Genomic DNA, 11718 nt, shown 5'->3' with positions numbered 1-11718 from the left:
TGTTTATCTCTCTAAAACCCGTAAAATTTTCGAAAAAAATGGACGAACGCCCAAGTCGGGCGCCCGCCGCCTGAACAGACGCCCAAAGTGGGCGTCCGTTCAGGCGACCGGCGCCCGACTTGGGCGTGTAAACAGATTTTGGACGCCCGGTTTGGGCTTTTCCCGGGCGAACCGGCGCCCGGTCCAGGCGTCGGTTCGGCCGGGAAAAGCCCAAACCGGGCGTTCGATTAATTTTATTTTATTTTTTTTTTTTTTTTTTTTCTGTTTTAAAATAAATTTTTTTTTTTCTAAATTAAAATAAGTTAGTAAATTTAATATAATTTATGTTTACAGGATGTCTAATTGGGCGAAAAAATTCGGACTGAAAAAGGGAAAGGACCCCTAATAAAATATGTTGTTCAAAACCTTATTATTATTATTATTATTATTATTATTATTATTATTATTATTATTATAACATAATATAATAATAATAATAATAATAATAACAACATACTAACATTCATTATAACATCATAACATAATAATAATAACATACAATGTCAATAGTAATACATTCATTCCAATAAAAAAAAAAAAAAAAAACTAAATCAAACACTATTTAGAATATCTCACGCTTCACGTCGACTCCGCAACGCCTTTGGTAGACTACTCTGACCTCCCATATATTGGAAAATGATTATGCTTCCCGTATACTACTCTGACCTCCCATCTATCGTCCGACCGTAGCTGTCCGACAATTTGAAAACCACAGTTTCTTTTTTTGCTACCGGTCCTTCTCGGGCACGCGTTTGGGTTAGTTGATGGACATTCTCGTTTCTCCCCGTATAGGTCACAAGTCAGATAAATCGTTTTTTTAGAACAACTTTTTTTTAGCATTTTCACAAAAAGACCTCTTGCAACGAACCTCGTCCAAACCACTACCTCATCCTTCGAGTCAAACAACTGAGTTGTTGTAAAATAATCAGCGGGTTCTCGCATCATTTTGTTGAAAAGATAATCGGTATGATCAACTTCAATTGTAGACGTATCGTCCTGAAAAAAGCGTAAAAAAATTGAAAAAAAAAAAAAAAAAAAAAAGTTTCAAAGCCAAAAGCCCAACTCGGGCGCCCGAAGGTGCAGTGCACGCCCATGTTGGGCGTGCAAGAGCCAACTGCACGCCCAACATGGGCGTGCACTGCACCTCCGGGCGCCCGAGTTGGGCTTTTAAACGTTTAGCCCATTTTTTTCGATCGAAAAGACGGAATTTTTACCTCGTTGTGTCCGCTATCCAGATCTTCATCCGATGAACTCATTTATGTTCGTATATCACACCAATAAGTATGATTTGTGATGAAATCGTCTTGAGAGCGAATTTTTTTAGAGAGAGAGAGAGAGAGTGTCTTTGAACGGTAAATAGCAATTTTCAAACGGTAAAAAGCAAATCCCAAACTCATAGGATGCCACTTATTTGCGAATTCGTCCACTCCATCTTTTATTTATTTTACCAAAATGGACATCAAACTCACTCATGACGGAACTGAAACACTTATTTCAGAGGGATTTTAACTAGCAGCAGAAGGATTTTAATTATTTCACTCTTTTAAATTTCAAAATTCCCTCAAATTCCTTGAACATTCACAATTCTTTCAAACTCTCGGCATTCCATCCGGCACTTACGAGCCACGATTTATGGTAATGTTTACTAGTTTAGTTTGTTTTTATCAATTTATTTACGATTTAGATAACAAATGCATGTTTGAGATGCAAGTTTTAGTTTAGTAAGTTTTCGTGTTATGAGCAAGGGAAGTTTAAAAAATGAAGGGTTTCGAGCTACGAAACAATTAGATCTTGGTGCTCGAGTTCTTCAAAAAAATTGAGAAACAGTAGGGATTTGGAGCTAAACAATTCGAAATCTTAAATAAAATTTGCAAATTCGAGCTAAAGAAATCGAATGATTTTTTATTTCTTTTGGTTTCAATCCTAATGTACCATTAATGCCTACTCGTAAACGTAATTGCTAACGAACCACATGTATATCATAGACTAATTTATTATTTATGTAAACTTGTTAAAATTTACCTCTAATCGACGTGGTGTACGTGCCGATGGAATGCAGAGAGTTTTAGAGAGTTTAGGAGTGTGTTTTGAATTTAAAAATAAATGAAATATTTCATAGGCCGGGAAAAAGCCCTCTCAAAAAAGCATTTCAGTATTTATTTACAAGGAAACCAAATCAATTACGTCATTATCTTTAATATATGTTGATGACTCATTAACCGCGTGTGTTAAGCCAATGTATAAAACCATTGGGGGTTTAAGAATATCATCGAATCACGAATCACGAATCACACTCTCTCTCTCTCTCTCTCTCTCTCTCTCGCGCACAGGCACACACAAACTAGGGTTTAAAGAGAGAGAAGGATCAGTGATATAAACAAAGTAGCTGTATGTATTTACTCTAGTATTGCTGTTTCGACAGTCTCTACCTGCGATAATGGCTTTCTGGGGTTAGCCTTCTCCTACCGCCTGCACCTCTTTCACTGCGTGTGTGTGTGTGTGTGTGTGTGTGTGTGTGTTTATGAGTGTCCGCAGTGTAGTTTGAAAATGATTGAGTTGTCTGTGAATATGTTTCTGAAAACTCGATTATTTGTTTTCAACAGAGAGATGTGTTTCCTATGTTTTTAAATTGTTTACAGAACCGAGGAATTGAGTTTTAGTGTGTGAATGTGTTTTTTTTCTTCCTTTTAATTTATATTTTGTTTTGATTTGTGTTTCAGGGATAGAGGTAAAACCGGGAAAGCCAGTCACTCATTCATGTGAAAAAGCTAGGGGAAGGCTTCGAATTTCGCTGGTATTAATCAATTTTTGGAATAACATATCAATTTCAAACTCTTGTTTGCATATGCATTTTGAATGAGGCGGTGTTAAATGCGTACCTTGATTCATGCTTTTGTATTCTGGCCATAAATTTGATATTGCGTTGGTATTTAATTTGATATTGTTGATGATGGTGGAATGATTGTTTAGGCGAGTCTTGGAAGTAGTGGAGCTGCAAAGAAAACTATTGTTCAGTGTAATGTGGGAAACACAACTCCAATCTTACTGTGTTCGTTGCTGCCAAACAAAATGGAGACACTCAACGTAGGTTTGGAGTTTGATGAGGCAGATGATGTTGTTTTCTCTGTTATTGGTCCTCGAAGCGTTTACCTCAGCGGTTATTATGTCCTTCAAAGTCAACGCTCAAATGTGCAGAGTGATACGTATCCTTTTTGCATGTTCTTTTACCTTCAATTCTAACAAAATCATATTTAGTGTGTGTTGTATTGTTTTTAAATTTTTAGCTCAAAATGCAAATAATCTTGTAGATTTAAATGCCTTGTGTGAGAAAATGTTACTTTTTCTATTGTCAAAATTTTATTTGGTTTACATGTTGGGAATTCTCGGCTTCCTTCACTCTGAACCAACAGAGAATCGTATGGTGTGGATATTGAAAACTCTGAGACAGATGGATCTAATTACAATAGCGATGATGGTGATGATAAATATGAGGACAGTTTTATTGATGACGATGGGACACAAGTTTCTCCAAATTCTCATGGCAAAAGTATATGTTTTAGATGCTTGCTTATCTGTTCTTTGAAATGGATACTCGTTCCGTATTTAAATGGTTAAGTGAAATTTGGTTTTATTTTTTGGACTTAAAGGAATAGATGAGTCGAAGCGCAGAAAGGGTAATGGTGAACAAGTTAAGAAGAAATGGCCATTTATTGACTCAGATAATGAAGCTAATTCAGAAGATGAAGATGAAGATGAAGATGAAGATGAAGATGCCGATGCCTACATTTTATCTTCATATAGTAAAGGAGCTGTGAAGGCAAGTCTACTTGATTCTGAAGAAGATTTTGCTAAGATAATTGTAGAAACGGGGGATGAGGCAAACGTTGATGGTGCATGCGGTACTGAATCAAATCAGAAGGTTGATCCTTTAGATATCAATGACAATCTCGAAAGGTAATTATCGATATACTATTTGAGTGTCTGCATTCGTTTTTACATGTTACATGGGGTCTTATTTTCTTGATTTTATATATTTATATAGAGGGACAAAGATACCATTGGATGAAGAAGAATGGGTTGAGGCCAAGGAAGTGGATACTCGAGAGGAAAATATTGTTTCAAATGAGGAGGTCTTAACTGGCGAAGCTACTCTTGGAAACGATGTAATGGACCCCACCATGAACCAGAATTCGCTTATGGACGATGAGATGCAATCCCCTGATCTGTGAGTATCATCTGATAAATGTTTTATAATACACTCAGCAACTTTTACATGATCTAATTTGCCCATTTATTCATTTGCTGTCTCACTAAGGTTTGAGATCTGTGAAATACCAAAAAACAAAAGAAAACGACCATCAGACGAGACCTGCCAAGTTCAGACAGGTTACGAGGATTCCACTGAGAAAGAGCATCAATTCGAAGTCTCCAGTGATGTGTAAGGGTGTTAAACTATCTAATTCATGTATCAATTATTATCAGTAACCTTTACGAGTAGTATTCAATTTGTAAGTATTACATGCTCAATCAGGGAAATTGGTACAAATTCTGTGGATGGTCAAAAATCAAGGAAGAAAAGGAATGTGGTAGAAGGCACACAAGGACTTGACGAGAAATGTCAGGATATTCCTGAAAATGATAATAAACAAGACCAGGGTTTAGTGCAACCTGCTGACAGTGTGATACAAAAAGATGTTCCGATAATAAATGTTGAATCTGAGGAACAGCGTAGCTTAGAAGAAACCTCTGCAGAATGTCCTGATATACCGAAAGATGATAAACTTGACCAAGGTGTTCTACATGCTGACATCATCATCAAGGATCAGCCAGCAGCACCAAATGAAGAATATCAGGAACAACGGATTGATGAGTTAGTATTTATCTTGTCTTCTCTTTTTTCCACTTCTCAATATTCATTCCTCGTGTTAGGAATTAGGATATTATTTATTCTTATTCTGTATTTAAGTTTAAATTTTTTGAAAGTGAAGATGACTAGTGAACCGTGGCTTATTTTGCCGATTGTCATTCTAAATGAAGATCAAAACTAAGAAGATGACTAAGAAAATTTGATTCTTGCAGCAATGGCGGCACAAGTCAATCTGCGAAGATGGCGAAGAAAAAGAGGAAGAAAAGTCAAACCCGGAGGGACTCGAACACGAATGTGACTAAGATGACCGATAACGAAGAGACCACCACACCCTCGAAAAATGATGAACAGACAACAAATGCAGTGTCGATTCAAAAGAGGACCTTATCAAATGGCTTGATTATTGAAGAGTTGGCAAGTGGATCACGTAAGGGAAAAGTAGCTACACCTGGTAAAAAGGTATATTTATATTACCTTCGTCAAACATATATATATATCAATGTATTTATTTTTACCATTTGGTGTAATACTGTTGTGTAAATGAATCTTTGATCAGGTCAAATTTTATTACACTGGCATGGTGAAGGAGAGTGGGTTTGTTTTTGACTCATATGATAAAAGGCCTTTCAAGTTTCGATTAGGTACCAATTCTAGTATCTTTTACCTGATGTTCATTTGGAAAGGGAAGTTGAAAAATTCAAAATGATCTTTATTCATATATTAACTTATCATCATCATTATTATTCCATACAGGTAATGAAGAATTTATTGATGGATGGAATTTTGGCATTGACGGTACCTACTTCTTTAAACCAATACTTGCTAGTTTTCATTGTCGTATTTTGCAAACCAATGCCATTTTTATCGACACAATTTTTTATTTGGAAAAAAAATGATTTGCTCAGGTATGCGTGTTGGTGATAAAAGGAGGCTGATAATCCCGCCGTCTTTGGGGTATGTTTTAAATCTTGCAAAATAGGCTCCTTTGTCCAAAAACGTTTTTTTTTTTCCACATTTGGGCTCGTCTTACTTTAAGGTTTTTTTTCGTATTTTGTGTTGCAGTTTTGGGGATTATAGAATGGGAGAAAATATTCCGCCTAACTCGTGGCTTGTGTACGATATTGAGTTGGTTAGTGTCCGTAAATAACCTCTTCTGGTTTAATTTTTTCCTCTTTCCTTCAAACTTTTGGTTGTCCCGGAAGAAATGGGGTCTGAAGCTTTATGGTCCAGCTAAAAATATAGAAGCGGAGCCTCTGTTTGTTTTTTTTGTTTTTTTGTTTTTGTTTTTGGCTTTGATGATCCAAAGATTTCAATCGTGCAAGTATATATGGAACTTGGATATCTGTAAAATGCTATCAATGCCTCTGTACAAAGGTTCATGCGATTGACACTGCATTTCTATTAGCCTGCTGATGTGGCAAAATTCGCCATTGTTGAGTTCCATGAGTAGATGAAAGATGGAACTTTATCATTTTTTCTAAGATTCAATGACGATGGTTGTTTTTGTTAAAAAATTAAGTAAAATCTATAAAGGATGGAGAATTTCGAGTATTTGCGAGGGAATCTTCATGGGAACTGGGTAGTTTTGAGTCATTTGATTCACGAGTACTGTGATCGAATTTAGAGGTTTTTATGCTGGATCACACTATCTTCGACTCTAGAATTCACTACAGGACCTTTGAAGCCAACTGTAGAATATGTTACTATTACGAAAATGATTTTGACCGCCTTTCAAAATCAGTGCTTGCAATTTTTGTTATTATCTTTTGAACCTTGATTGAGCCTTGGAAAATCAGTCTCGAATTCTATAACTTCACAAAAATTGGGTAGGAATTTTCTTGATTAAATATCCAATGATGTCTATTTAGGACTATGCATATAAAGGCTAGATTTTATTATTGAATACCCATTCAAATCATGAAATTCTCGTTAATGCAAAAAATAAAATAATTTTTTTACTTATTTTCTGTTTATTTATGACAATACCCTAAAAAGTATTCTAGGGAGCGAACTCCCTACGTAGCCCACTCATTTTTTATATGGCTCCGCCACTAGACATGCGTTCCTGCCACTAGGGGTGTGAACGAGCCGAGCTTGGCTGTTTTAGCCGGCTCGAGTTCGAGCTCGAGTTCATGTTGCCGAACTCGAGCTCATTGAGTTATTTTTTTTTGGCTCGAGCTCGGGCTCATTTAGTGTTTTTTTTTTTATTATTTTTTTTATTGTTTAATTTTTTTTTATTAAATATTAGTTATAGGAAAATAAAAAAATTATAAAATAAATAATGAACTCTAGTTATATATTTTGTAAAAAATTTATATTATTATTATAATATTTTATATTATTATGAATTATCTAAGTAATATAAATTTTGTTTCTATTTAAATACTATATATATATATATATATATATATATATATATATATATATATATATATATATATATATATATATATATATATATATATATATATATATATATATATATATATATATAAATTACCAAAAAAAAAAAAAGGCAGCTCGCGAGCTGTCGAACAACTAAATTTGGGCTCGAGTTCGAAAAACCCGAGCTCGAGTTCGAAAAACCCGAGCTCGAGTTGGAGCCTTTCTCGAGCCGGCTCGGCTCGTTTACCACCCCTACCTAACACTAACAATGATATGTTAATAGACTGTGAAGTAAGGATTAAACTAAACTAGTGAAATTTATGTTTGGATTTTTATTTAAGGCAGAGTCATTTTAACTTTCTAACACATTGATTGAGAAATAGATCGAAGAGTTTTCCACCTAGCGCTGAGGATTTTTATTTAAGGGGAGTCATTTTGATTTTTAACACACTGAGGTATTTGTATTTGAGGTTTTGGTTACTTTATGAGAGGTATTTGATGATTTTCGTAAAATACATATATTTTTCAGAAAGCACTCAAAATAGCACCAATCACAAAGTAAATATGATGTTTGGTCAAGATAGAAGAAGGTACTAGAGAAGGCTATTGCATGATTAATTATTCTCTTTATTATTCTAGTTAGGAACTATTACATAGAAATTTCCATCATGCACTATAACAATCTATAACAATTACTTGACACACAGATTTTATCTATTAAAAAAAAGAAAAAAAAAAAAAAAAGGACCCCATGATGCATTATTAGGCTGGCAAGAAATTCATGCAGATTGGTGGAGTGATTCTAGCAAGTGCCAAAACAGAAGCAGGAAGTGTCCAAATACCTTCTCCACATATCAAACCAGAAGCTACTGCAGGAACCATTAGCTCTGCCTTGTTAGAGTTTATTTTGTGCCACACAAACACGACAGCTGTCCCTACGCACATATCAATTGCAAAATACCCTCCAATCAGAAACGGCACAGCCATTGCCGTTGGAAGCGGCATCCATTTCCCTATTCTCTTTGCTGATATATCTTTCACTAAATTAACCCCTATTGCAAATGCAAAGAATCCGTAGCATAGCTGCAGGCAGTGCTGTGGCAGAGCAGAAAATCCTTGCACCCCAATTATTGCCAAGTTTCTGTATATTATAGCATAAGGTGCCTTGAATTCTCCATCTGGATTCCCGATATCAAACGCTTTGTAGAAGAGAAAGAAGCTCAAAGGCGAAACTATACACCCCAGAGCAGTACCAATTGCCTGGCTAAGCAACATTACTTTTGGTGATGTCAAAGTTAGATGCCCCGTTTTGAAGTCTTGCATGAGAATGCAAGAAACGTTTATTATCGATTTGAACAGACCGCAAGCAGCCATTGCAGCTATCACCCCATTCTCTTTGCCGGACATTGCAGCGATTGTGAATAGTCCGACTTTGCCGTAGTTGTAAGCCATGTTTATATCAGTCAATCCAGCTCCGTACGCGTTGCAAAACGCCAAAGACGGAGCGAAAATGTATGCGGTGAGAATAAAGTACCACTTGAGCTCTGGAAATATGAACGGAATTGCTATAACTGATAAAATGGCTAGGGTTACGTAACCAACGGCCCCTATCCACATTGGGATACTTTCTCTTACGAAAACCTCATCTTGTCTAACATCAGTTAGGCCTTTCTCCTCATTTGCTCCTCTGGCTGTTATTGTCACAAAATTTATTCTTCTTAGATGTATACATACCTATTTTTTTTTATTTCTTCTTAGATGTATACATACCAATTTTTTTTTATTTTTTTAAAGATTTGGGGAAGAAGGGGAGCGACGGGACTTGAACCCTATACCTCTGATAAATACATTGTGCAATTATTACCTGAGTTGAGATTTTTGGTGTTAAACCTGGTGTGGACATTAACGATTGTGATGCGTAATATCTTAACGAAATTGTAGAGCCCGTCACCAAGAAGGAGGGCAATGGAGATAAATACCTGCCGTTTGCCAACGAGAAGGAAATGAAATGAAATCAAATCAAATAAATTTTGAAATAAAAGAAAAGGGAAAACGAAACAGATACGCAGGCACGCACGTACCCTGTAGCCATTAAGACTCTTCATACTGCTCTCAGGCATATCAGAAGGGAACCAATCTCCTTTAAGCTTTGTGATTAATGGCCACATCATACCATATGAAAGCACTGCTCCAAGTAGCAATGACAAGTTCACTATGTGTGAGCATATCATTCCAGTCCCCACATATGTCAAGCTAAAATCAAAATAAAATCTGCACCCACAAAATAATTATTATTCATTAGCCAACAAATATATTTCAGTCCGAATGGGAGGTTCGGTTCGGTTCGTACGTACGTTTGCTTCCTTGCTTGCAGTCCGAAAGTGGGAAACTGAGAGAAACCACATTGCTCTTTTGCAGTGTAAAACCACTGGAAAAATCCCCATAGGAAACTCATAGAGAAGGACTTTATGAAACCCCTCACTTGCTTCCTTCAAAATTGATTATTATTATTATTATCATGTACATGTTTTCGAAACAAATGCAAAATTTCGACAGTTAAGGTCTCGTTTGGTTACCAATTTCTCAATTAACCAACATAACTGCGGGTTGGCCCAAAAAAGTTGTTGGATTTCCGAAACATTAAATATTACTATATTAGGTCCAATTATAACTATATACAAATAAATCGTACCTAATTTACCAAACAAATAATAGTATTCGCCTGACAACATTAGAAAAATGAAAATGGAGGGAAGCAAAGAGATAATTAATTACTTGGCCATTTTGTCGCCTCTGGTATGGAAACCATTGATAAGAACTGCAGTTGCCATGCCACTTGGGAAGGTCAACTTGTAGTCGATTATCAAGATCTGGGGACCAGTTACAAATTAAATAAATAATCGAGTCGAAAAGTATAATGCAGTGGTCCTAGCTCAGAGCCCATAGTTGAAGAATTTAAGTACGGACCAGAATAAATTAGCAATGTCTAGCTACTAGTACTATATATATATTTTCTGTAATGAGAAAGTTGATCATTCTTCTAAAATTAGTAAACCTGAATATTAAATAAAATAAACTTACTTTACGAAGAGGAATCAAAACGAAAAGGCCGATGAAACAGACTAGAAAGAGGAAGCCAGTCATCCAGCCAATCCCGGGCTCTTTAATACTGCTCGGAGTATTCCCCTCCGTACTCCGACCACCTGACAGCTCAAATGTTTTAATGTTCATTCCCAACAAATAAGATCCAAATCCTCCTGAAATGAAATAAAATTCAATCAAATTAAATATTTAAAATGAATCACATTTTGAAATTTCAATATACACCAAAAAAACAAAAAACAAAAAAAGAACCTCCAACTGCAATACTATAACATGCAACAACACATGTTTGAATCATAGTATTCTCCTGCTTAGTGAAAGGTGCCGAAACCATTCCGATTTTGTGAAGAAGTTTAGTCCATGCTTTAATGAATATGTATGCAAGAAGAGCTGCCGACGCATTCAGGTTCGGAGTTATCCCGGTTGTAAGATTCAACTTCATTGCAATAACACTGAATATTGATCCAATTAATATACTTGCAATTACTCCACGAACCGTGATCTGTTTATTCCATGGCTGCACTCTTTTTAAATCCTCATCATCATTGTTAACACCATCAAGCACTGTTGTTAACTCTTCCTCTCTCTCAATCTCCTTCTTCTTCTTCTTCTCCTCCGATTCATTTTTGACATTATTCATCCCTCCTGAATATATAAAAATTCATTTTTTGAAGAATTTGAACATAATTACTCAGACCAACAAAAACATTACATTGAAGAACTTAAGTAGTTGCCATATTTAACTGACCTTAGCTTGTTGATATTCTTCTCTTTGCTGCAATTGGAGGAAAGTAGAATAGTATTTGGAATATGATAAATAAAATAACAGTGGAAGCAAGTGACTATATTGTATTATTAGTTTAATAAAAATGAGAAACCAGAGGAGGTTGTGCAGAGCATATGCAATGCTGTCTGCTTTATGGATCGCTTCCTACAATCTCAATAATTATAATATTCTGATAGCCTCTAGTTTTTCTCTTTTATATTCATCCTTAGGCATGCTTACATTTGTGTGTGTGTATATATGATAAAATAACACCATAATAATTATTAATTAGCCATTTACCAAGTACTATGTTACAAGAAATTGGGATATATAAAATTGCTACAATAAATGATAATTTGAAGGATTCGATGAATAAATCCATTTAATATTTATTTGTCATCAAAAGTAAATATGATGTGTAAGTCAAACTTTATTGGAGTAAATTGTAAAAAGTACCCATGTGTAATCTTGAAATAGCCAAAAAACCCCAACAATAAATAAAGTAGCAAAAACCCCCATGAAATTTAGTTAAAGCTGGTTTTTCATGGCTCACTCACTG

The 11718-nt window shown here is 35.4% G+C and overlaps 2 protein-coding genes across 3 annotated transcripts; one reads left to right on the top strand and one right to left on the bottom strand.

The window, feature by feature from the left end:
• Nucleotides 1–2223: 2223 nt before the first annotated feature.
• LOC105954334 (peptidyl-prolyl cis-trans isomerase FKBP43) lies at nucleotides 2224–6343 on the top strand. Its single transcript, XM_012978009.2, has 13 exons — nucleotides 2224–2489; nucleotides 2760–2833; nucleotides 3010–3242; nucleotides 3450–3586; nucleotides 3687–3993; nucleotides 4082–4264; nucleotides 4355–4477; nucleotides 4571–4909; nucleotides 5119–5365; nucleotides 5463–5547; nucleotides 5660–5701; nucleotides 5812–5860; nucleotides 5969–6343. Exons 1-13 carry the CDS (start codon nucleotides 2477–2479, stop codon nucleotides 6051–6053), a joined length of 1917 nt encoding a protein of 638 aa, XP_012833463.2. The 5' UTR covers nucleotides 2224–2476; the 3' UTR covers nucleotides 6054–6343.
• A 1559-nt stretch (nucleotides 6344–7902) lies between these two features.
• Nucleotides 7903–11489, bottom strand: YSL1 (YELLOW STRIPE like 1). 2 transcript variants are annotated; one of them, XM_088819782.1, is made up of 9 exons: nucleotides 11272–11489; nucleotides 11142–11168; nucleotides 10646–11038; nucleotides 10373–10548; nucleotides 10067–10161; nucleotides 9646–9780; nucleotides 9373–9562; nucleotides 9156–9270; nucleotides 7903–8982 (listed from the first exon to the last, which is right to left on the bottom strand). In XM_088819782.1, the coding sequence occupies exons 3-9, from the start codon at nucleotides 11031–11033 to the stop codon at nucleotides 8054–8056; spliced, it is 2028 nt and encodes a 675-aa protein (XP_088675908.1). In that variant the 5' UTR covers nucleotides 11034–11038; nucleotides 11142–11168; nucleotides 11272–11489; the 3' UTR covers nucleotides 7903–8053. The 2 variants fall into 2 exon arrangements, with proteins under 2 accessions (XP_088675908.1, XP_012833462.2); XM_012978008.2 differs by having other exon boundaries at nucleotides 11142–11460.
• Nucleotides 11490–11718: the final 229 nt, after the last annotated feature.

This window comes from Erythranthe guttata, chromosome 1, assembly GCF_056151865.1.
Source record: "Erythranthe guttata isolate IM_541 chromosome 1, IM_541, whole genome shotgun sequence".
Taxonomy (NCBI): domain Eukaryota; kingdom Viridiplantae; phylum Streptophyta; class Magnoliopsida; order Lamiales; family Phrymaceae; genus Erythranthe; species Erythranthe guttata.
Note: the sequence above shows the minus strand (reverse complement) of the source record. Positions and strands in the feature narration are given on the sequence as shown.